Below are 25,247 nucleotides of genomic sequence, written 5' to 3' on the forward strand. Positions count from 1 at the left end.
ATTCGAAAGTATTTAACTATCTTTAACATTCACTTTTTTATTTGACGTCCATAAATTGCCAAATTTATGTTCATTTGCGACCAAATATTTTTTCATTTTCCCGATGTTTAGAAGGCATAAGTCAAGGAAGAATACAAAAACAAAAATATTAGCCTCATAAGTCTGTAAGGCTTCATTTGAATTTTATTTCCAAGTATCATTTTGCGGCAGCTAGTAAATATCGCAAAATCTCTATTTTCTGGGCAACGTAATTCCCTCGAAGCAAATTTCAAATATCTCTTTTTTTATTTTAACTATTAGAAAAGTTCGGGAACACAACAATAGTCTAACTCAAGTCGTAATTTACGGTGGACTTTTTGCTCATAAATAATATTCTCTTTTTTTAAATATTTTAATAAAATTAGATCACTGTCTAACAAATATCAACTCTGAATGAAACGTATATAGAAAAGTGGTAACTCGAAATCGTAGATCTAAGACTGCAACCTGTTTTTAGGATAGCCCTATATGGCAACGTCGTCGCATTTGTTTATAAATAAATTTCGGTTTTTTGGTTATTTCTTTTTTTTATATATTAATAAACCACACAAATCTCAATACCAAATTAATAATTTTAGCCTAAAAAACCTATTTTGTGATATTAAAGAAATTTCCAAAAAAATAAGCTTTTTTTTACACTGCATTACCCACAATCGTGCGCTATTCACAGTCCACTTGGTGCTGCTATCCAATAAGATTAGTAGACACATCGTTCGGTTGTTTGTAAACGCCAATACAAAATGCTCGTCGTGCCGTCAGTTGTCGTAAGAAACCTACGCAGTTTGCTGCATTTTCTAACAAAAAATTCAAAATATTCCCATTTCGGGTAGTGAAATGTTATAAAATTGTAAGTTTTGCTATTAGTCGATGTTAAAACACTGCACTAAAGTTCTGCAATAAAAATAACCTCAAAATTCCGAATGTCAATAACCAAAAAGTCGAAAACAAAATTTGCCTGGCAAAAATTTGAGCTGTGAACCACAAAATTAGTGAAAATAAAAACGTGCTTTTCGTAGAAAATGGAGAGCACATGTGATGTAATCGTGCTGTGAGATTTTCGTTGACCCGTATTTGTTCAGTTTATGAGTTTGAGGTGGTTGAAAGGGCACCGAGGCGGTCACTGAAATGTAAATAAATAAATGGTCATAACCTCATTTGGCCATAACCTTAAAGCAAACATTTTATTGGAAGATGGAGTAAAATTGGCATTTTCTTCATAACTTGGAATTTTTTCATGAACATTGATGGTAAAGATGTGTTATGGTGGTGGTAGTGTGGTGGTGTTCGGCAGTGTCGGCTTTTTGTGTGCGGAGTTCGTGTGTGTGTTTATATGTGAACTGTGCTATCTACCCCCAAAAAACATATGATGTCGATAATGCTGTGTTGCCGCTCTATAAAATTACACATTCCACAACGGTGGAACATAAATAATCGTGTGTAGTTGCCACATTGTAAAACAAGAAAAGAAAGTCATATTACCATACACAACATGTGTTTGTGATTCCTAATTTTTTGGCTTCCATTCTCAAGGGACATTGGTGGCTTTATTGACTTTTCTAATTTGAGCATTGGGTATGTTCAGTCTGTGTTGATGTTCAGTAAATTGAGCCTGCTGTCAATCAGAGAAGTAAACAAAGCAAACAATCTCTCCTATTGCAACAACGTGTTTTTCGACAGAGGTTTATTTGCAGGAGGTCTTTCTTAGCTATTCGTGTGTTGTTATTGTTTTTGCTAATAAATACCGATTTTCTAACGCAATTTTTAGTTTTTGCCCGGACGAAAAGTGTTAAAGATAAACTATGGACGGTCAATATGGTGGCATACAATGGATACAACATAGTTCCGTGCATCAGAAACACTCCACTGGCCATGTTGGTGGAGTCCGCGGTGTTGCAGGCGATATGAAAACTGCCGGCCAGTTGATTATTGATCCACAGCCACCTTGTGACGAAGAACTAATGGCTGGTGGCAATACATCGTCCGACTACATAGCCACTGAAGATGATGATGCAACAGATAACATTGACCAAATTGCTGCCGAAAATCTCATATTTATGGCACGAGACGGACAAATGGTTGCCGAAATAATCTCCACCAATGGAACGGACAAGAATGGTGCTGTAGTCGTGTCGGCCAGTGATGGTGAACAAATCGATTGTGATGCCATTATGCAGCAGGCAGCGTTGATACAACAACACGAAGATACAGGAGGTGGCGGCGGCGGTGGTACAGGTGGAGGAGGAGGTGGGGATATTTACTATACCGATAGATCACCCCAAATGGTAACCGAAGAAGTCATAACCGATGATTGGGTGCAGCATCAAGGTGAAGAAAGGTAAGGAAACCATAAACATGTTAATCATTAAAAAAGAAATAAATTGAGAATATTTGTCGTAATTGTAGAATTACTATGTTCCAACGGAATGGGCAAAGGTGAAATTGGATCATTAGAATCAGTGTTAAAAATTCGTTAGTCTTAAAAGTTGTAATGTTTAAACAAAACTTCCGTGTATATTGCATGTGGTAGTATTATGTTTAAAGTTCCATAATATTGGTCGACTTTTCGATGATTTTCTCTTCGAAGATAAATTTGATTAAAGTACTCTTGCCATATTTTTATACCCTCCACCATACTATGGAGGGTATATTAACTTTGTCATTCATTCTGTCAGCCTATGACAGAAAATTGTCTGTACAGGTTCACGTCTCCATATAGCCCCCATATAACGGTACCTCCCAATATTCGGTATTTTGATGATTTAAGCGTCATTATTCGCCAGAATTGTTTTAAATTACGTATTTAGAGTTCATAATGGGAACTTTAGTCTGTGTCTATACAGGTCCAGGTCTTCGTATAGGCCCCATATATCAGTACCTCCCTATATTCGGTATTTTGACAATTTTAGGTACAATACTCACCGAAATTATTTGAGATGTCGTATTTGAAGTTCGTAATGGATGCTACAGCCTGTGACAGAAAATTGTCTATGTTGGTTCAGGTCTTCTCACAGCTCCGATATAACGATACCTCCCTATATACGACATTTTGATGATTTTAGCTACATTTTGTCCGTTTAATTCAAGTTTCGAATTTGAATATTGTAATGGCTTATGACAAACAATGCATATGCAGGTCCACGTCGTATACACTCCAATATACTATCTTCGGTATTTTTAAAATTATAACAGAATTTTTTAAGGATTTTATTTTTTTTAATATCTAAATTTGTTCCAAATGGTTCATTTGGTGCAAAATTAATTTGAAATCATATAAAGGTATATATGGGAGCTATATCCAAATCTGAACCGATCTCGATAAAATTTGACAAATATATTTCTGAGCTGTATTTGATATATTTCCCTGAATATCGTTGTTGTGGAGTGCATATTATGGCTGTGGGTAACAAATACAACAAATCTGATTAACAATATATATATGGGAGCTATAGCTATATCTGAACCGATCTTCACCAAATTTGGCATACTATCTTCTAGACTCATTTCGGTCGTATGTGCCAAATTCCATCCCAATATAAGACGTTTTGTGCAAATTTGGCATACTTATTTTCAGGCCTAATTTGGTTGTATGTGAAAAATTCCATACTATTCGGGCTGATATTTCACGTTTGGTGCACAATAAAAGGCAAATCGGACGAAGATATATATGGGAGCTATATCTAAATTTTTACCGATTATCTCCAATTTCAATAGGGTTCGTCCTTGGGCCAAACCAATGATTTGTGCAAAATTTCATCTTAATCGGATAATAAATGCGACCTGCATTTTGTTCACAAGAATTCATGGACAGACGGACGGACGGACAGACGGACTGTCATGCATAAATCAACTCAGAAAGTAATTCTATGAAGATCCTCAAAAGTAACTATGGGTCTATCTCGCTTCCTTCTCCATGTTACAAACAAATGCACAAAGACATAATACCCTTACCACTATGTGTATGAAAATACGCCCATGTTATACATATAAGACGAACAATTTGTAGTTATCTACTCTTCTTTATAATGCTATAGATGTTATCGGCCTTAATGTTTTCTCTATAAAATATATCATGAAATGAATTTGACAAAAAAGATCCACAACTGGATAATGATGATTGAGTTGAATCTAGCATTTTATGCTTGATGACCATGTACTCAACCACATAATGTTACGACAAGTTACATGGTCTTAAATTCATCTGATTCCATTGACATACTCAAACCTCAAAATCATCCTTAAGAAAAAGGAACGAAGCGAACTAACACCACTTTTCTTTTAGGGTTGAAATATCGGCCGAACAGATTATTTCTAATTCCCAAGTATTAATGGATATTGAAGTTCCCCTGCCCACAGTACAAGATGAATACTCTGCTCAGAGACCATATCCTTGTGATTTTTGCAGTCGACGGTTTCGCAAGAAAGCCAGTCTTATGAATCACATGGTGGCACATCAAAATGATAGACCACATTTGTGTAAACTGTGTGGTTCCAGATTTTTGCGAAGACAGGATTTAATAAATCATTTAAAAGCGCATGCTGAAGAAGCTATACCAGAACCACAAATGGATGATAGTGATTGTAAGTAAAAATGAATTATGTTTAACTTTTAAATACATAAACAAAATTATCCTTTTTTTCTTTAAACTTCAGTTATAAATTTCGTTACCGATACCACCTCATCGTCACAGCGCACCTCCAATGATCATTATTATGAGCAGGATTGGAGTGTGCCTGAAGATTCCGTTACAATACCAATAAAATCTAGTCGTAAACAATACCAACAACAGAATCCACAGCAACAACAAACTACCTCCGATCAAATGAATTCACATCCATTAATGGATAATAGCAATTCATTAACATCGCCTACAATCATTACAACGGTAACAACAACATCGACAACAGCACCACCTAGGGGACGTATAAGTCGTCTCAAGCCAAAGGAAGACACATATGTTGTCGATGTACCTCATACTAGTAGCTCAATTAATTTAGCCACAACCTATAGCATTGTTCAATGTGATGAGTTACCAAATTCTAGTAGTACAGCAATAGAATTTACTCAGGACACACCAGCACCCGCCTTGCAAAATGTACAAAAGGAACAGCCGGATCAGAAACCCATCTTACATTTTCCTGTTATCGATGATAATAAACCATTTGTTTGCCAACAGTGTGGTTTGGCTTTTTCCAGAGAAAAAGCCATGTTGGCTCATACCAAGGTAGGTGAATAAAATGGAACTACAATTATACTATTAATCATTTTGGATATGATGATTGAGTTGAATCTAGTGTCCAATACTAGATGAATGTGTACTCAACACGAAAATGTTACGACTATAACACATTCTTGAAACTAATCTGATCCAAAATTAAATAGTGAAATTGTGTTAAGGTCTTGATTTTTTAATTGTTTTTTCTTTATTTAAATTTTGTTCTTTTTTCAATTGTAGAGTCACCGCAATGATTCTCCATTCGAATGCCCCCAGTGCAATGAGCTATTTTGGGACCAAGCTAGCCTATCGGATCATCAGAAGACTCATCAATTTGAGGAAAGTAATTCTGAATACGATCCAAATGAAGGAGAAGATGAAACCCAAAGTGAATCCGAGTCCGAACAGCAATTATATGGAGAATTTTACTGCAGTGAATGTGGAATGTCTTTTCATCGACAGGATTTGCTCAGGAGACATGCCAAAAGTCATGCAAAGAACAACAATCAATCAAACGAAAATGGTGCTGATATTGGTGGTGGTGGTAGAAGCAGCGGAGTTGGTGATAGCAGTAAAGACCAGCACTGTTGCAATACATGTGGTGAGACATTTGCTGAAGCCCTAGATTTGTTGGCACATGCTGAAATTCATGCTCGTTACCCGCCTTTTAAGTAAGTTTGAAATTCCGACAATTCAATATGTCAACTTTATTTGCTTTTAATTTGTCATTCCAGATGCGTTTTATGTGGTGAATCGTTTTTCGAAGAACCCACTATTAAGAAACACTTACAATCTCAACACGCCAATGAAATGACGGAAAACTCGTGTATTTTGTGTGGCAAAGAATGTCGAGATCGCAAAGCCTTAATCAAACATGCATGGGATCATTCACGTGAAAAATGTCATTCATGTTCGAAGTGTGGTAAAAATTTCCATAATAAAGCCCGTCTTAAGCGTCACATGGCATCACATCGTGACAAATCGGTGCAATGTGATGTTTGTCATGAAGAATTTCCCGACGGCCGCACGCTGTCGAATCATCGTCACTCGCATAGTACAACTTCAGCCGGCAAATTGTTTCCCTGTCATGAATGCGGTAAAACATTTGGTTCGCGAAGTTCTCAGCAAATTCATGTACGTATACACACCGGGGAGAGACCATACGGTTGTCGATTTTGTTGGAAAGCCTTTGCTGATGGTGGCACTTTAAGGAAACATGAGCGAATACATACTGGTGAAAAACCTTACGCCTGCTCAGTATGTCCAAGGGCCTTTAATCAACGTGTTGTTTTAAGGGAACACATTCGATCGCATCATTCGGGCTTGGACACAAAACGGGGAACTTACTATTGTACAGTTTGTGGAGCAGACCTGTCTTCATCGGGAGATTTGATTCAACATCTTATACAGCATAGTGACATGAATACCGCAATGCAAAGACAGCCTGTGGTAAGTATTATAATTTTACAAAACAATGTTGGTTGTAATTTTCCCCTTTCCGTATTTTAGACTGGTCCTCGAAAATACAAACGACGGCGCAAGTTGAAACCCCATGAAATTGCCCGTCTGAAACGAGAATCCAAACAAAATGGCGATAATTGTAGTGACCTGGATCTATCTGATTTCGATATGGACAATGTTGACGATTTGCTGGCAATGACAGAGACCAATACATCCACAGAAAATACAACCAGTAATCATGAACTTCCGACAACCATAAAATCCAAACGACAAAAGAACAACACATCCACCCATATGCTGGAAACTAACAATAGTCGGCATTTGACATCCAAAACATCTGCGTCAAAGAAAAAATCTCACATTGAACTCGACCCAGATAATTTTGATTTAGATGTTGCAATGGTCGATGGCAGTGAAGGTAATAAAAAGCCCAGATTCAATTCAACCAGCAGCGACAAGATTTGGTCAACAAAAACATCAAATGACGAGACATATAAGTCACTGCTTTCCAATTTGGAAACCACTTTACAAAGTATTGATAGTTTAGTGGTCGGACCCTCGACAAACAATGCCGTTGACATAGGCATAACTACAACAACACAACCTGCCAAACGAAAATCCAAACAAAGTGAATCAACTGCACAGAGAACACAACAAGTGCAAATAACCAGGAATGATAAGATTGCCAACTCCACGACGGGAAGTAACAACAGCAACCAAAACTCAACCAGCACGACGAGTAAAGGTCGTAAAAGCAAGACAGAAAAATCCAGCGCCAGCAAACATAGTAAAGGACCCCAAATGATACGCACCGAAAAATGTACTGTATCATCTGTTGAGGGTGGCAAAAAGAAATCAAAATCAGTGGTCACTCGTACCCAAACCACCAGTGTAGATATTCTTCCCAAATCCGTTGGCATAGTCGATGATTATGACATTATTTCACCAGCCTTACATCCACCTAAACAAATCAGTTGTAGTCCTTTGCACATAAAACAGGAGAATGACAATCCACCCCTAATGCGAATCCAACATGTAATGTCATCCACTTCATCATCCTCAAATGTTCATCATAGAACTCAATCAAATGCCCGCCATAATAATGATCTGTACGATGCACATCTGTTACTAGAAGCCTCGGGATTACGCAATGATCTTGATGAGATCTTGAGATCACCGCTCAAATCAGATAAACTGGGTGGATCCCGTCAACGCTTTACAAGTGAGTCATCGACACAGTTCTTGACTGAACAATCAGAGGAAGAACAACACTTGATCAAAATTGAACCTACCTCACCGGATTTGAGGGAAATTGTCAACGGTGTTAGTTCGGTTAACACCTCTGAAGCCGTGAGTTCAGCTGGCATGGAATTGAATGTGGTTGATACTTCACACAGCTCGCGTAGAATTTCTAAATCGTCCAGATCTCAACGGAATGTAAATTCAAATAGAAAATATTTTGAATTTGCCAATGACCAACTAAGTAACATGAAGACTGCCATCAACAGCAATTCTCACAAACGATCATCTAACAGTCATTTGAGTGGAGTTACACAGATCAAATCTTCGAAATCTGCCCGCACAGAACCTGCAAAGCCTACAAAATCTTTAACAAATTCAACATCATTTCTAGACTACAGCATGGTGGATAGTTTCAGCACGGTCTCAAGTTCATCACCGCATAGTCACCATCATCACCATGTGAATTCGTTTTCTTCCATTTCGTCAGTGGTATCGGCTGCTGATGCTAATGCTGCAGCAGCCGCCCAGGCAAATCCTTCACCTGCCCGTAAGCCCCAACGATATTTTGAGTGTGAAATGTGTTCAGCTGTATTCTCTGATCGTGCCCAACTGCTGGATCATGTACCCATACACATTTAAAAACAATCTATGTATGCTGCTGCCGCCTACTACTTATGAAAGAATACCACAGTGCCAATAGTTGTTTATATGGTTAGGTTTTTTCTACGAATTAGAAACAATTTTATGAAATTTATGGTTTCTTTGGATCGTTACAGCCACACCAATTGCGTGAAAAAAGTTTGTTTCTTTTGTAAAATTTTATTTAGGTATTTAAAATTAATCTTAGTAAAATACGTTACTTCTTTATTTTGCTCACCCCGTTTTGTTTTTTTTCCTTTTTGGTACCTTTGTCCAAGGGTAGCTTTGTTTGTTTTGTGGTTGGTACATGCCGAACCAAAGACGAAAAAGTGGAACTGAAAAATAAAGAAAAAAAAATATGTTTGTTTCTGTACAAAATACTAATTTAATTAATTAGAATTAATGAGTAAAATTAGAGTTTTGTTACTTACAAAAACAAAAAAAAAGAACAAATCTGTTCAACAGTTCTGTTAGCTTGTTTGCTTTTTAATCTTCTTTTTAAATATATAGCCTAATACATATTGGAAATAATATAAACTTTTTTTGGAACTGTTTACTTTTTTACGGAAAACATTTGCGCTAAATCTACGTGTAAGTAGCTATATCAAACTTAAAAAAACACGCACATGATCAAGGTGGGGTAGATAGAATGTGTTGTTCTTAAACGTAGGTGTTTTTTGGGAATGATTGTTGTTATTCTCATAACTGTAAAAAAAGCAAGTTAAAAAGAAGTAAGTTCGGCCGGGTCTCCACCATTTGGAACGAATTTGGCAATTCTCAAAAACAATAAAATCCGTTAAAAATTCTGGTAAAATCTTAAAAATGCCGAATGTATCTGTTATATTAGGGTCTATACGACGACATGAACCTGCGTAGGTAACATTTGTCATAAGCCATTACAATATTCAAATGCGAAACTTAAAAAATATCGGTTATAATGTCGATAAAATCAAAATACCGAATATCGGGAGGTACCGTTATATGGGGCTATACGAAGACTTGGACCTGCACAGACAGTTTTCCGTCTTAGGCTGTAGTATCCATTACGAATCGTCTGTTATGAACCGTCTGTCCGTCTGTGGAAATCACTCTAGCTCCCGAACGAAATGAAGTAGGTTGATAAAATTTTACTCAAATGTGTATTATGTCTGCAGGATTTTTGGTATTGAAAATGGGTGATATAGGTCCACGTTTTGGTATAGCCCAAATATAATGGTACCTCTCCTTTTTTCGGTATTTTGGTGATTTAAGCGACATTATTCACCGGAAATGTTTCAAATTTGGTATTTGAAGTTCGTAATAGGTACTACAGCCTATGACAGAAAATTTTCTGTGCAGGTCCACGTCTTCGTATAGCCCCCATATAACGGCACCTAGCTATATTCGATGATTGTAGCGACATTATTCATCGGAATTGTTTCACATTTAGTATTTCAAGTTTGTAATGGATACTATAGCCTATGACAGAAATTGTCTGTGCAGGCCCACGTTTTATAACCCAAATTGTACCTCCCTATATTCGGTATTTTGATGATTTTTGCTACTTTATAAACATATATTTTTTCACGCTTCTCATTTGAATATTGTAATAGCTTATGACAAAAGTTGCCTATGCAGGTCCATGTCGTCGTATAGACCCTAATATATGGCTACATTCGGTATTTTTATGATTTTAACAGAATTTTTAACGGATTTTATTTTTTTTTTTTGAAAATTGCCAAAATCGTTCCAAATGGTGGTGGGTATTCAAAGATCGACCCGGTCGAACTTACAGCTTTTTTACTTGTTTTTAATTCAAATTTTATCCCCAAATATGCAAGTTTAAGCCGTATGGCCGATAACGATCAAATTGTAAATATAACTACTCCTTGTAATTATACTCTATATTAAATATTGTAAAGCTCATTGCAAAATATTGGAAAATCCTTCGGTTTCGTTAAAAAATAGTTGGACCAGAAAACCCTAAACCTCATAAAAAATTGACTTTTATACTGTGTATAATTATAACAGATCACAGATTCAATTTTTATTACCTTTGACTGAAGACAAGAAAGCCCTGAATTTTGTTAAAAATCAGAAAATGAAATCATTATCTGTTATTGATGAACCCTTACGGGTAAACACCCAATTAAATGTTGTTTTTTTCGTTTGTTTTTCAATCATCATCAATTTGAAGAGCAAAGAAATTGATAAAAATACAAACAGATAGATACACTTACACATACAAAAAATCGTTACATATGTAAATATGTACGAATGGATGTTAACCAATTGTTGTGTGTTATAGACACAAAAATCTTGATTGTAACTCGAAATTCTATAAATTTATTCGTTTGCATGACAACGTCTATTAGTTTCGAAGTTTCCATTGTCAAGACGACAATACCAAGTGTTTATTAGTTTAAATTATAAAACTAACATGTTTACTACCAAATTATTCATTTTACTGAGTGTTGCTGTGGCTGTTACTTTCGCAGTTCCACAAATGGTAAGTTAAAACGCAGTGATCGATTTTAATGCCACTGCCATCCTATTTGGAAATTTGGAAGAAATTAGCCCTGAAGATCGGTCCAGACTTCGATCATGTCCATGGGTTCTATCCGTCAGGAAAAGGTTCGAGATGTCCGCAGGGATGATCTTCCGGCTAAGCCTACATACACTGTGTGTCTTGTTTGACCCGCATTTTCGTCATAAGAAGTTAATGCCATTGCTAACCTATTTGGGGGACAGAAAGTGGCCCTCAGGATAGTGTCTATGTCTTTTTCCTCATTTCTCATCAGATGCTAATTTTAAACTGAATGTACCACAAATCAGTATTTTCGAAAGTTTTAACTGATTTCACAATAATTTAAACTTTTACCATAGTATGGAGGGTATATTAAATTTGTCATTCCGTTTGCAACACCTCGAAATATATATATTCTTGTTGATCGGCATAAAATTCGATGTCGGTCTAGCAATGTCCGTCCGTTTATCTGACTGTCCGTCTGTGGAAATCACTCTAGCTTCCGAAAGAAATGAAGGTGGTTGTTAAAATGTTAGTCGATGTGTGTTGTGTCTACAAAACCTTGGGTTTTGAAAAAACCTTGGGGTTTGTAATAAACATCCTTGCATAGAACTGTCAATATAGGTCTAAATTTTGGTATAGTCCCCAAATCTCTGTACCTTCTGATATTCGGTATTTGGGATGTTTAGTGTCACACTTTTCACCGGAAATGTTTTAACTTTGGAATTTGAGGTTCCTAATGGGTACTACAGCCTATGACTGAAAATTTCCCATGCAGGTCCACCTCTTCGTATAGCCCCTTATTAACGGTACCTCCATATAATTGGTATAAAGAGACAAATGTTTCAAATTTCATATTTGAAGTTCCTAATGGGTAATACATCCTATGACGGATATGCAGGTCCAGGTCTTCGTGTAGTCGCCAGATAGCGGTATATTCGATATTTTGATGATCTTAGCGGCATTATCCACCGGAATTTATTCAAATTTTGTATTTGAAGTTTGAAATGGGACTATAGTCTATGATGGAAAATTGCATATACAGGTCCATATTTACATATAGGCCCCAATGGTGTAACTTTAGCAGTATTTTTCAACGGACTTTTTTATTTGAAAATTTGCAAATTCCTTCCAAATGGTGGATGGTATTCTGCAGTTCGGTCCGGTCGAACTTACTGATTCATTAATTTATTTTTAATTAATTTTTATTTAATCATTATTTTTCAGACTGGTGGCGTTTCACCTGTAGAGGATCTAACTGAGGTTGAACAAGAATTGAAAAACTCGTTGTCGAAATTGGATGCCGGCGATGGACCTCATTACAAGTGAGTGTTAATGTTTTAAACGTTTTATCTAATGCGTCTTTCGTAACAAGTCATTTGTTGTTCTTTTAGATTGAGCAAGGTCTACAAAGCATCGAGACAAGTTGTTGAAGGCGTTTTGACTAAAATTGAAGCTGATATCATTGACGAAGAAGAAAAAACACAAAAATGTAATATTACTATTTGGTCGCGTCCATGGTTAGATAATGGCATTGAAGTTACCTTTGAATGTGAAGGTAAACCAACATTGACGAAGCACCACAGTGCCTAAGCATTTTGAATTTTTGATTTTTTTTATAAAAAGAAATAATGATAATAAATAAAAAAGGTGTATCTATAAAACGTAATTTGTATGTTTGTAGTCCCTGTAGCATAAAACCCCAAATTATTTATTTTTATATAATTAGTTGTATTTATCAATAATTCCACAGAAACGTATATGTGTGTGAACAATTTTTCAATATTTCCGTCAAGGTAAACCTTTTTCATGCAAGCAAAAAAAGTTTATTTGGATTAGAGCCTTGGCCGGGTTAACCTCCTATACGGATTTATTTGAGGTATATGCACGGAAATTGACTGGGTTAAAAAAATCCTATAAACTGTAAACGTACTATCCGTATTTCAGTCCACTTGAACTTATTAAATCCTAATCATTCTATTCTTTGTCGGAACTTTGATTTTTCGTGTGTTTCTAATTAGTAAACCAAATATGTTTTTTTTATAGGCGATATCAGTTGTAGGTTAACCCCGGGCTAAACATAAATAAATATTATTGCCCGGCGTTTGTCGAATACTACCTGCAAAAGATAGAAAATCTAAAAATAATTTCATATTAATAATTAAATTTTTTTGATTCATTGATGTTTTTGAAATATTCATTTAATAATGGCTTTATGGCTTTCGAGGGTAGGTGAAAACTGCTTAATCAACAAAAAAAAAATGGATTTACTGCTTTGTATCTTTAAATGAAATCCGTATCGAAATAATGAGAATCAATCTTGCAACGTCCGTCCATATGTCTGGTCGGCTGGTGCTCACCATAACATTCGAAAGAAGTATCCGGTTTGGTCTGATCGTGACTAATCGTCAAGCATTGTTAACAATTTGTTATGACAAACTATTTATACCCTACAACACTATGTGTTGGGGCCAGAATAGAAGCCATTGCTTTTGGAGATAATTGCATGATATTTTAAATGGACCAAAAACTGAAAAATTTCATGATTTTGCAGTTGATCTAAAGGTCGCAATTATAGACCAATCGAAGCAGAAGTTATCATTGGGGCTAGAAAATAAGACTGGGTAGAAGCCATCTAATTTTGAGGTCATCCGGAGTGGGTGAAATAGACCATAACATTTGTGGTAAATAAAAGTCAAAATTTCCATTAAACCATGAATATTTTTAATCCCGGCGAAATCACAAATTGGCGAACAGGTTAATTTTGACCGTTGCGTAGATGCCCGCAGGTAAATATATCGAATATATATAGCGAAATATATACAAAATATATATATAGAAAAGATGGGGATGTTAGCTAGAATGCATACAGGGTGAGATAAAAACGCCATAAGTTTTACATTTTTTTAAATTGTATTGAATAAAAGCAAAAATGTAGGAAACAACATCGAATTTTAGAATAAGTTTAGATTTGTTCGAATTGGGCACCTTTGACACGAATTATGACCTTCAAACGGCCAATGAAACCGTCACACGCTGTCCGAAGGTTGCTCTGCGTTATTTTGACCCACTTCCGGCGAAGCGTTTGCTTGAGGTGATCGACACTTTGGTATTTTTTAGTGCCGACCTTGCTTTCCAAAATACTCCCGATGCAATAGTCCAACGGATTGGTGCCCAATCATTTTGTTTGTTTACAAACTGCTGGACAACAACAACGTTTCTCATTGAAGAAATCCAAATTCGGCAGTTTACCACTTTCGGCCAAGCGAAGCAACTCTTTAGCTCGTTTGAGTCTATTTTCTTTCTCCTGCGGTGTAAGTTCTTGCACTTTTTGGAATTTGAATGGATTTACCCCGAGATCATTTTTTAATAATTGCCGAATGGAATATTGCGATATGTTCAGCTTTTGAGTCATTTTTCGGCCTCTGCGACGCGGGTTTCGATCAAGTCGCTTCTTTACTTTTCGAACCATTTCTGCTGATGTTGCTGTTTTCTTCCGTCCACTTCCTTGACATCGGGCTATGCTACCAGTATCACGGTAACAAGCGATGGTAGGAGACACAAAAAAATTATTCAGATTTAAATGCTGGAGTGCTCTAACGATAGCCACTTGTGGTTTTTCAGCCAAATGAAAAGAAATGACACTATCACGCTTGAATTCCATCACGAATAACTTTTTTTCTTGAAAATTCTCACCAAAATGCTTTTTTACGTTTGTAAACCATATAATGAGCTTTCACTGGAATAATTTCAACAGCTGTCGGACTTGCAGTTTTTATACCCTCCACCTTGAAAAGGAGGGTATATTAACATTGTCATTCCGTTTTTAATATCCCTAAATATTCGTCGTAGACCCCATAATGTATATATATTCATAATCAGCATAAAATTCGATATAGAGCGTCAAAATTAAGCATAATAATTTGTATTGTGTCTAGGATGATTGGTATTGAAAATGAGATATATCGGTCCACGTTTTGGTATAATATATAACGGTACCTCCCGATATTCGGTATTTTGATGATTTTTGCCACATTTTTTCACGGATTTGTCTGAAAATTGGTATTTGTATGTCATAATGAGTCCTAGTTCGTGTGGCGATATATTGTATGTATTTACGGACTTGTCTAAAATTGGAATTTGTCATAATAGGTTCCAGCTCCGTTGGCGAAATATTGTATATATACGTCTTCGTTTTTGTATAGCCCTATATAGCGGTACCTCCCGATATTCGGTATTTTGATGATTTTTGCCACATTTTCCCAGGAATATGTCTAAAATTTGGTATTAGTGGGCCATAATTGATTCTAATGTTTCCATTACCCTAAGGTGGAGGGTATTAAAAGTTCGGCCCGGTAGAACTTAATGTTTTTACTTGTTTAATCTTATCCTGTATGACTATTTGGCGATAATAAAATTATTTTTATAAAAAAAAAAAAACTAAAAAGATTCTAAGCTATCATTTATTAATCAAGTTTTATGAATTTTTAGCATCCTCCTACGATAATAGCACAATTTTTATTTTTAATTTGGTAGCAGGTTTTTTGTGTGATCCCATACAATTTCGCTATATGTACATATAGGTAAAACTATATGAGAAAATCCAGGTTTTTCCCCAAGTATTTCAAACAATTTTTCAAGACAAAAAAGGAAGGTCTTTATCCATAACGTCATAACTACATTTTCCACAGTTCTATTTGTTTATAATAGAATTCTAATATAAAAATTACGTCACAAAAAATTTGGACAATTACTAGGAAAATTGAATTTTAAGTCACAGCGGGAAGGTATGGTTTATTACGATTTGATAGCATCCATGAACCAATGATGCAAACGATTTCCATTAAAATAAATATATATTTCAATATCCAATATTATCTCTGTGGAAGTAACATTACATATTCTCTATGGAATGTACATTTACAACTTGTTGTTATAATTATTTTAAAGGACATTTTTTTTGTCAAAGTAGACATTCAATAAACATTTAATGCCATCCGATTTATCATCTCTTTTTTCATCTGTTTGATGGGTCAATGTTTTGCAAACAAAGACAGTGCTATCTGTGGAGCAAGCGGTGTTTTTTGCGGTCGGCATGTGCCTATGTGTGTTCGTTCATATGTGTAATTATTGATATTTTTGTATTGGCCGGTGGCATATAAGAGTATAACGGTATATTGTTTGTGGGAGCACTCAAATAATATAATTCAAATAATTTAAAAATTAGATTTTTCAACCTTAAATGTCAATTAAATGTCAAAAAGTTTGAAACTGTATTCGAAGGAAAATTTTTGCAATACTTCCTCAACACCCTTACATACGAGAGGAAATAATAGAAAAAAACATACACCGAATTATGTGGTCATTCCAATATTGTTGATAACTGTATGTATGTATGTATATTTCTTTAAATATATTCATGTGGAAATATTTACTTTTATGGGCTCATTTTATATTATTATAATTTTGCCATTGGATTCTCATAAGCCACAGAGATCTTGTTGCAATGTAGAACTGAACGACTATATAAATACACTTAGCATATCGAAGTGGCTCATTATTTGTTTTCGAAGCGACAACTTAAAAACGTTACAGTTTTGTTCTTGTGTGTGACATTTTCTCTTGCCGATATTTTGAATTGAAATATTTTGTGAAAAAAATGTTTCCCAAAAAGAGCCTTATTTGTTTGGGATTAATTTTGGTGGTGACCATGTGTGTGCAATCACAAATTGTACGGAACTGTAACTATTTGTATTGGAATATCATAGTTTAATTGTAATCGAATTATTTCAGATGACCGGAGGCGTAAAGACTGTTACCAATTTACAAGAAGTTGAAAGGGAATTGAGAATGTCCCTGTCTAAACTGGAAGCTGGCGATGGTCCGCATTATAAGTAAGTAATTGTTGTCAACATCTAAACAATTATCAAAGCGATGAATTTGGTCGGAATTTTCGAACTTTGATTACTGCTTTTCCAAACAATCATGAAAAATTTCTAAATTCCGGTTGTATAACATGCAGTGAAAGTGGCTTTCGCATTTATGTGAAAATTGATAAGTGATAATTATTTCAAATTGAACACTTTAAAAATTCCGCTTTAATTCTAAAAATTCCGAATGTCAGGTGTTACAATTATCTCGGACGAAAACGTCGACCTCTGCAGTCATTTATCTGCCAGACAAGGTAGTCCCTATTAAGAATTCAAACAACAAGTTTAAGACAATTCAGTTGAAGAGCGTAGCTAAAATCAAAAAAATCTCGAATATGGGGAGGTAACGTTATACGAAGACGTGACTAGGTATAGGCCATTACAAGTTCCAAATAAAACAATTTCGATAAAAAGTGTGACACAAATTATCAAAATACCAAATATCTGGGACTACAGACACATTTGAGTAAGATTTTATTAATCTACTTCATTTCGTTCGGAAGCAGGACAAACGGACCCACTTTGGGGGTTCTAAAATTTATTATTCAAAATATTGTAAAACATTTTAGTTTGGCATGTTTTAAATTTTATTAAATGAAAGCAAAACATTTCGGAATTGTACCTAATTTTAGATTTATTCGAATTGGTCACCTTTGGCACATTATATCCTTTAAACGTCCAATGAAACCGTCACACGCTGCCCGAATGTTGCTCTGCGATATTTTGGCTTATTCCCGAGGAAGCGCTTGCTTGAGGTAATCAACACTTTGGTATTTTTTAGTGCCAATCTTGCTTTCCAAAATACTCCAGATACAATAGTCCAACGGATTGGTATGCGGAGATACATAGTATGGAGGGTATATTAAGTTCGTCATTTGTCCGTCTGTACGTCTGTCCGTGTGTTGTAATCACGCTACAGTCAAAACGAATTAAGATAGCTAAAATTTTGCACAAATCTGTCTTTTGTTTGTAGGCAGCTCAAGTTCGAAGATGGGCTAGAAAAGAATTGTCTATATAGGCCCCCGATATCGTATATCCGCCATATAACGGTACCCAACGATATACGGTATTTTGATAATTTTAGCCACATTTTTCAATGGAATTGTCTGAAATTCTACACAAGGACTACTTTGCGAGTACTTTACCCCCTGAAAGATAATTGTCTATATAGGTCCACAATATCGTGTACCCCCATATATCGACATCTTCCGATATTCTGTGTTTTTAAGATTTTAAGACAATTTGTAATGGTTTTTTTTTTTTTAATTTCCTAATTCGTCCCAAATGGTGGAACTTACAGCTTTCTTATTTGTTTACTACCAACCTTGCTTTTCAAAATACTCCAGACACAATAGTCCAACGGATTGGAAGCCGGAGATTTTTGTGACCATTGTGCGCTGGAACCTCATTTTGTAACCATTCTTGGGTGGCGCGTGCTGAGTCCGATGGTGCTGACTCCTGTTGGAATGTTTAAGGTCTGTGGTCAAAATGTTTGCTACCCAAGGCTTTAATACACCCTCCAGAATATTTTCGCGATAATATTCGGCATTTATTTTGATGCCACGGTCGATTAATGCGACCATCGGCTGTTATGGCGGTTCACACCATCACCATAGCTGTCACTTGAGTTCTGGTGGCCAACCGAAGGTGCACATTTTCAGCTGACCACCTTTTTGGCAAGTAAACACGATTATTTTGTTTGTTTACAAACTGCTGGACAACGAACGAAAGTTTTCTCATCGGAGAAAACCAAATTCGGCGGTTCACCACTTTCGGCCAAGCGAAGCAATTCTTTAGCTCTTTTGAGACTATTTTCTTTCTGTTGCGGTGTAAGTTCTTCCACTTTTTGGAATTTCAATGGCTATTGAATATTGCGATATGTTCAGCTCACGAACTATTTTTCGGCCACTGCGAAGCAGGTTTCGATCAAGTCGCTTCTTTACTTTGTAGAAGATTTCTGCTTAAATTCACATGGAGATCAGCTTTAACCCCAACATGTGTTTTTAATATGTATGAAATCCTGGCGTTTAGGTAAGATTTTTGAAGACTTAAGAGACGTATGACAAATACATTGATAAAATATGTTCGACTTGCTACCATCCCGTTAAAGGAAGTATTTAACCATAATTTGAGAAAAGGAATCTTAATCCGCAAAATTTCAAAGAAGCAAAAAAAAAAAAAATAAGATCGCCTGGGTCGACCTTTTAATACCCTCCACCATTGGGTAAAGAAAACATGTTCATATAAAAGTATCTGAATTTAAACGTGTTCCACTTTAAACTACAAATACCAGTAAACCCGTTTGGATAATGCTGTTAAACTTTTCAAAACACCATAAAGTGTGTGAGGCCGTTATATGAGGGCCATACCAAAGCGGAAACCTTTTATTTTTTAAAGGATTGCCATCTACCAAATCTTCTTAAATACCAAATTTGAACCGATTTCGTGGTAAATGTGACTAAGACTATCAAAATACCGACATAAATACACAATATTCCGCCACCCAAGCTAGATAATGACTTACAAATACTAATTTTTAGACAAATCCCTGAAAAAATGTGACGAACATAATCAAAGTACGGAATATCGGGAGGTGCCGTTATATGGCGGCTATACCAAAACGTGGTCCGATATATCTCATCCTCAATACCAACGATCCTAGATACAATACAAATTGTTCTGCCAAATGTTTAAGTTCTACGACAAATAATGTGGGCCGTATCGTGATTTCAACAGACAAACAGACGGATATCGAATTTTATGCTGATCATGAATATATATACTTTATGGGGTCTACGACGAATATTAAGGAATTGTACAATCGGAAAGACAAAGTTAATATACCCTCCTTTTCAAAATGTGGAAGAGGGGGGAGCTTACTCCTCTATTTTGGTTCACTTTCAGCTCAACTTTTATAACCTATTGCGTTTTTTCTGTAATTATTTGCATAGTGTTGTTTACAAAAACATATTTTACAAATTATAAACATTATTTTTTTTTTCTTTATTTCAGGTTGCGCAAAGTTAACAAAGCCACTAGACAAGTTGTGGCTGGATCCTTGACGAAAATTGAGGCTGATTTGGAGGATTCAGCCGGTAAAGTCAAACCATGTAAAGTATCAATATGGTCTCGACCATGGTTGCCAAATGGAATTGAAGTCACCTTCGAATGCGATGGCGAACCCAAAGTGATTAGGAAACATAATGCCTGAGACGAAAAAACAAAGAAAAACGAATGAAATTAAAAACTGCAAGCTTTCAGTTCCTTATATAATAACAACAGTATATGCATTATTTAAACAATTATTATATTAAAATATAAATTAAATAAAATTACAATTGCTTCTATTTCAATTATTTTTCATTCATTTCTTTAAAAGCTTAATAATATTAAACAAATATAAATAAACTTAATATGATACATTCGGCTTTGGGATGTTCTCATTCCATGATGACACACACACCATCCATGACATCATCATCTTCTTTGTGTTGTTGTTGTATACTATAAAATACACACGAAATTAAATCTACAAATAGTGAAAAAAATCCCCTACCAGAAAAGTTAGTAGCTGGCATTTAATTATTTGGCCACAACACAGCAATGACAGAAGTGTGTATTTATAATTTTACTAAGATTTTTTTTTAAGAATTGTTTTAATTTTTGTTAAGGAAATACAACAAAGACGTCTAATAAGACCAGGTGGTCGTACGCCAATTACAGATCTCACTGATGTGGAAGTTACTTTGAATAAGTCATTGTTGAAATTGGCTGCTGGCGAAGGACCAACGTTTAAGTAAGTTAATTTTATTATTGAATGATTTTTGTCTTACATATGTTTTTCTATTTTTTGTTTAGGATAGCCAAAATTCACTCAGCTACAAAACAAATAGTCTGTGGTTCTCGTACTGAAATAAATGCTGATTTGACAAATGGTGTTGGTGAAACAAAAGAATACAGGGTTATTATATGGTCTCAACCATGGCTGCCAGATGGTATCCAAGTAACTTTTCAATGTGAGGGACAGCCAGAAATTGTTCGAAAACATAGTCCATAGAACATTAATAAACAATGATCTGTGCATTTTATAAGAATAAGAATGCTTATATGCACTGTGCGTTTAAATTATTTTTCGTCAAAAATGTTAATACGAAAGCGTGTCACCAAAGGTATATTTTTGCTTAAAAACTCTATTTTAACCATCAAAACGTTCTAGAAAGTTAGTTGTCATAAAATTCAACTAAGCTATACATAGAACAGTATACTACATAGCGTAGACTACATCAAAAGTTTAAATATAGATTTTCATTATATATCAAGATAATATTTATATCAACGTCACCCAGAAAATTTTCCTAATTACACCACAAAAACAAATTCTGGAAAAATATAGGAAACTATATATGGATCTATAGCGCAGAGCAGAGTCGATCTAGGTAAGTATGTCCCCCCGTCTGTAAAAGTTAATTTGTAATCATGCTACAGGCCGCAATTGTGGTGCGATACTTACGAAATTGAAAATGGAGGTGGAGTTAGGGTCAGAATAGAAGCCTATTGTTTTTGGAGATGATCGCAAAATATTTAGAGACTGAAATGGACCAAAAACAGAAAAAAATCCTCATATTGGAATTTTGCATAGAGTTAGAATTTAAAAATCACAAACATATTAAAAGGTCACTTCTGACCATTAGAATGATGCGATTATAACCAAGATATGAGATATACAGTGTGAGATGAAAAAACTGCAACCAGCTTCAGACTGCTGTAATTTCTAAGTCACTCGTCCGACAGCTGTTAAAATTATTCCAGTGACAGCTTATTATATTCTTTACAAGCGTACAAAAATGTGAGAATTTTCCAGAAAAAAGTTATTCGTGACGGAATTCAAGCGTGGTAGTGTGAAATCTTCATATTTGGCTGGAAAACATCAAGTGGCTATCGTTAGAGCACTCCAGCATTTAAATGTGAATAAAACTTTTGTGTCTCGTACCATCGCTCATTACCGTGATACTGGTAGCGTAGCCCGACGTCGAGGGAGTGGACGGAGAAAAACAGCAAAATCAGCAGAAATGGTTCGAAAAGTAACAAGTAAAAAATCCGTTAAAAATTCTGTTAAAATAACATAACGTAGGTAACATTTGTCATAATAACGTAGGTAACATTTGTCATAAGCCATTACAATATTCAAATGCGAAACTTAAAAAAAATCGGTTATAATGTCGATAAAATCAAAATACCGAATATACGAAGACGTGGACCTGTACAGACAAATTTCTGTCATAGGCTGTAGTATCCATTACGAACTTCAAATACTAAATTTGAAACAATTCTGCTGAAAGATGTCCATAAAATCATTAAAATACCGAATATCGAGAGGTACCGATATATGGGGGCTCTACAAAGACGTGAACCTGCACAGACAATTTTCTGTCTTAGGATGTAGTATCCATTATGGACTTCAAATACCAAATTTGAAAAAATTCCGGTGTATAAATTCGCTAAAATCATCAAAATACTGAATATCGGGAGGTACCGTTATATGGGGGCTATACCAAAACGTGGATCTACATGACCCATTTTAAATACCAAAAGTCCTGCAGACATAACCTTTAACTTCTGAGGTGACATATTTTATAACGTGGTGGTAAATTTTACCCCTCTAAACATTACAGAAAAAAAAACTTTGTTAAAAATTTTATTTGATAATAATTTGTTTTTTTTTTTTAAAATAAGCTTGTATATTTTAAATTACAATAAGTAAAAAAAAAAACAATTTTTTTATGTAAACAAAATTTTTATTCATTGTAATAGAATAGAGAATTTCAAGAAAATGTGAAGGGAGGGTAACATTTACCACCACCTCAGAAGTTAAAGGATAACATACATTAGAGCAAAATTTTATCAATCTACTTCAATTCGTTCGGAAGAGAGATAGATAGAGTGATTTCCACAGACGGGCAGACGGACAGACGGACGGACATCTCTAAATCGACATAGAATTTTATGCTGATCAAAAATGTATATACTTTGTGGGGTCTAAAATGTGTATTTCGAGGTGTTACAAACGGAATGACAAACTTAATATACCTATGGTGGAGGGTATAAAAATGCGACTTGATCGAAAACCTCGTCACAGTGACCGAAAAATGACTCGTGAGCTAAACATATCTCAATATTCCATTCGGCAAATATTCAAAAATGAGCTCGGGGTAAAACAATTGAAATTCGAAAAAGTGCAAGAACTTACACCGCAACAGAAAGAAAAAAGACTCAAAAGAGCTAAAGAGTTGCTTCGCTTGGCCTAAAGTGGTGAACTGCCGATTTTGGTTTTCTCCGATGAGAAAACATTCGTTGTCCAGCAGTTTGTAAACAAACAAAATGATTGTGTTTACTTCCCAAAGAGGTCAGCTGAAAATGAACACCTTCGGTTGGCCACCAGAACTCAAGCGCCGGCCATGGTGATGGTGTGGGCCGCCACAACGGCCGATGATCGGATTAAATATTATAACCACAGACCTTGGACATTCCAACAGGAATCAGCACCAGCGCACTCAGCACACGCCACCCAAGAATGGTTACAAAATTAGGTTGCTTACTTCATTTCTGCGCACATTGGCCACCAAAATCTCCGGATACCAATCCGGAAAGCAAGGCTGGCACTAAAAAATACCAAAGTGTTGATCACCTCAAACAAAAGCTCAAACCGCATATCATTGGCCGTTTGAAGGCCATAATTCGTGCCAAAGGTGACCAATTCGAACAAATCTAAATTTATTTCAAAATTTGATGCTATATTCGATATGTTTTGCTTTAATTTAAAAAAAAAAAAAATAAAAATTATGGCGTTTGACTTTGTTGCAGTTTTTCTTATCTCACCCTGTATACCAAATTAGGTATACTATATATGTAAAATAAATAGGTCTTAGGTATTCTGCTTATAAGTCGGACTGATTTTCACAATTCGGAATGGTATTTTGCCTGAAAACGATAAAATTTAAGAAAATCGTGAACAATGTGACAAAAAAGTGAATATTTTTGTTAAATTTTGTATTTTTTGTCATATTTTTATCGCATGCGTTTTTTAATTTGCCTTACAATATTGAATTGTACATTTTCTAAAGTTTTCCTACACTCTGCAACACTTTGTGTTGACGGTATTATATGCAGGTCGTCATTATCGTGTGATCCTCATGAAATTTTTAATGAGGGTATGGTTAGGGTCAGAATTAAGGCCTACTGTTTTTGAAGCTGTATCAAATTGATCAAAAAATTCAAATTTTCCTGATTTTGCAGTCGCTCTACAAGTCACAATTCAAAACCAATCGACACGGAATTTTGCACTAAGACCTTGAGGAAAACTATTTTAATCAAGGGATAAAATTGCTAGAAAAGCATGTATTGAAGTTTCAGGAGATTATATTGAAAAATAAATATATTCTTGAATTTCATTGATATGCTAAGAAGTTTCCGAACCGCCCTCGTATGGGGCTATAACAAATCGGGGGCCTATGTGTCACTATTTCAATAAAAAAGTCGACAGACCTAAAATAAATTTGAGTACATTTATATCCAACTACTTCCAAATGGATGGATGTGACTTAAGATCATTATTTTAGAAAAATGTATAGTCTACAACTTCTAAAAATGCTGAACCCGTATAACTTTTTATATACCTATGGTTTGGATTGATGCTTTATTCATAACGTTAAAGTCTTGCCCTTCACTAAAATGTTTAACAATCCTTCTTCTTCATCACATAACTGACTGCTCTTGCAAGAGGAAGTAATTTTCAAAGTAGTTAACAACCGAGTTGCATTAAATCTATGATTGCAAGAATATTGCCTTAGTCTGGTCTCGAAATCAGCTTCTAGGTGGTGATACATGTCTTGCAAGCTTAATGAATTGCATCAATGTTTTGTCCAGCAGACATTGGTTTGATAACAAATAATCATTTGGTTTTATTATCAACCTTTATTTACTCACAGAATACGGATTTATACTTTGCCAAGCCATTCTTTTGTCCACTTTGTTTAAACTTCATTCTTTGTCCTCTTTGTTAAAAAAAATATTCCATAAGTTTGAGTAATGTAAACGAACTGCATATTATTGTAGATAAAGGAATGCATTTCGTAAGAAAATGTGAATTGGAGCCCAATAATTGGGCTGACATATTATATGGGAGATATTTAAAAGTTGAACTTTTTTGACAGTTTTTTT

General features: G+C 35.3%; 4 protein-coding genes across 5 annotated transcripts; all 4 read left to right on the forward strand.

Moving 5' to 3' along the window:
* Positions 1–601: 601 nt before the first annotated feature.
* On the forward strand, positions 602–8,830 carry LOC101894978 (uncharacterized). 2 transcript variants are annotated; one of them, XM_011293943.3, is made up of 7 exons: positions 602–886; positions 1,805–2,374; positions 4,319–4,617; positions 4,690–5,261; positions 5,493–5,923; positions 5,987–6,701; positions 6,762–8,830. In XM_011293943.3, exons 2-7 carry the CDS (start codon positions 1,839–1,841, stop codon positions 8,592–8,594), a joined length of 4,386 nt encoding a protein of 1,461 aa, XP_011292245.2. In that variant the 5' UTR covers positions 602–886; positions 1,805–1,838; the 3' UTR covers positions 8,595–8,830. The 2 variants fall into 2 exon arrangements, with proteins under 2 accessions (XP_011292245.2, XP_019892070.2); XM_020036511.2 differs by lacking the exon at positions 602–886 and adding an exon at positions 917–1,166.
* A 2,092-nt stretch (positions 8,831–10,922) lies between these two features.
* LOC131807151 (sarcocystatin-A-like) lies at positions 10,923–12,769 on the forward strand. The gene is made up of 3 exons (XM_059132174.1): positions 10,923–11,082; positions 12,328–12,425; positions 12,495–12,769. Exons 1-3 carry the CDS (start codon positions 11,014–11,016, stop codon positions 12,691–12,693), a joined length of 366 nt encoding a protein of 121 aa, XP_058988157.1. The 5' UTR covers positions 10,923–11,013; the 3' UTR covers positions 12,694–12,769.
* A 3,880-nt stretch (positions 12,770–16,649) lies between these two features.
* On the forward strand, positions 16,650–20,383 carry LOC131807152 (sarcocystatin-A-like). The gene is made up of 3 exons (XM_059132175.1): positions 16,650–16,831; positions 16,894–16,994; positions 20,043–20,383. Exons 1-3 carry the CDS (start codon positions 16,760–16,762, stop codon positions 20,239–20,241), a joined length of 372 nt encoding a protein of 123 aa, XP_058988158.1. The 5' UTR covers positions 16,650–16,759; the 3' UTR covers positions 20,242–20,383.
* Positions 20,384–20,431: 48 nt separating this feature from the next.
* Positions 20,432–21,162, forward strand: LOC131807153 (sarcocystatin-A-like). Its single transcript, XM_059132176.1, has 3 exons — positions 20,432–20,642; positions 20,702–20,826; positions 20,889–21,162. The coding sequence occupies exons 1-3, from the start codon at positions 20,634–20,636 to the stop codon at positions 21,085–21,087; spliced, it is 333 nt and encodes a 110-aa protein (XP_058988159.1). The 5' UTR covers positions 20,432–20,633; the 3' UTR covers positions 21,088–21,162.
* The last annotated feature ends 4,085 nt before the right edge of the window (positions 21,163–25,247 follow it).

This window comes from Musca domestica, unplaced genomic scaffold (genome assembly GCF_030504385.1).
Source record: "Musca domestica strain aabys unplaced genomic scaffold, Musca_domestica.polishedcontigs.V.1.1 112, whole genome shotgun sequence".
NCBI lineage: Eukaryota > Metazoa > Arthropoda > Insecta > Diptera > Muscidae > Musca > Musca domestica.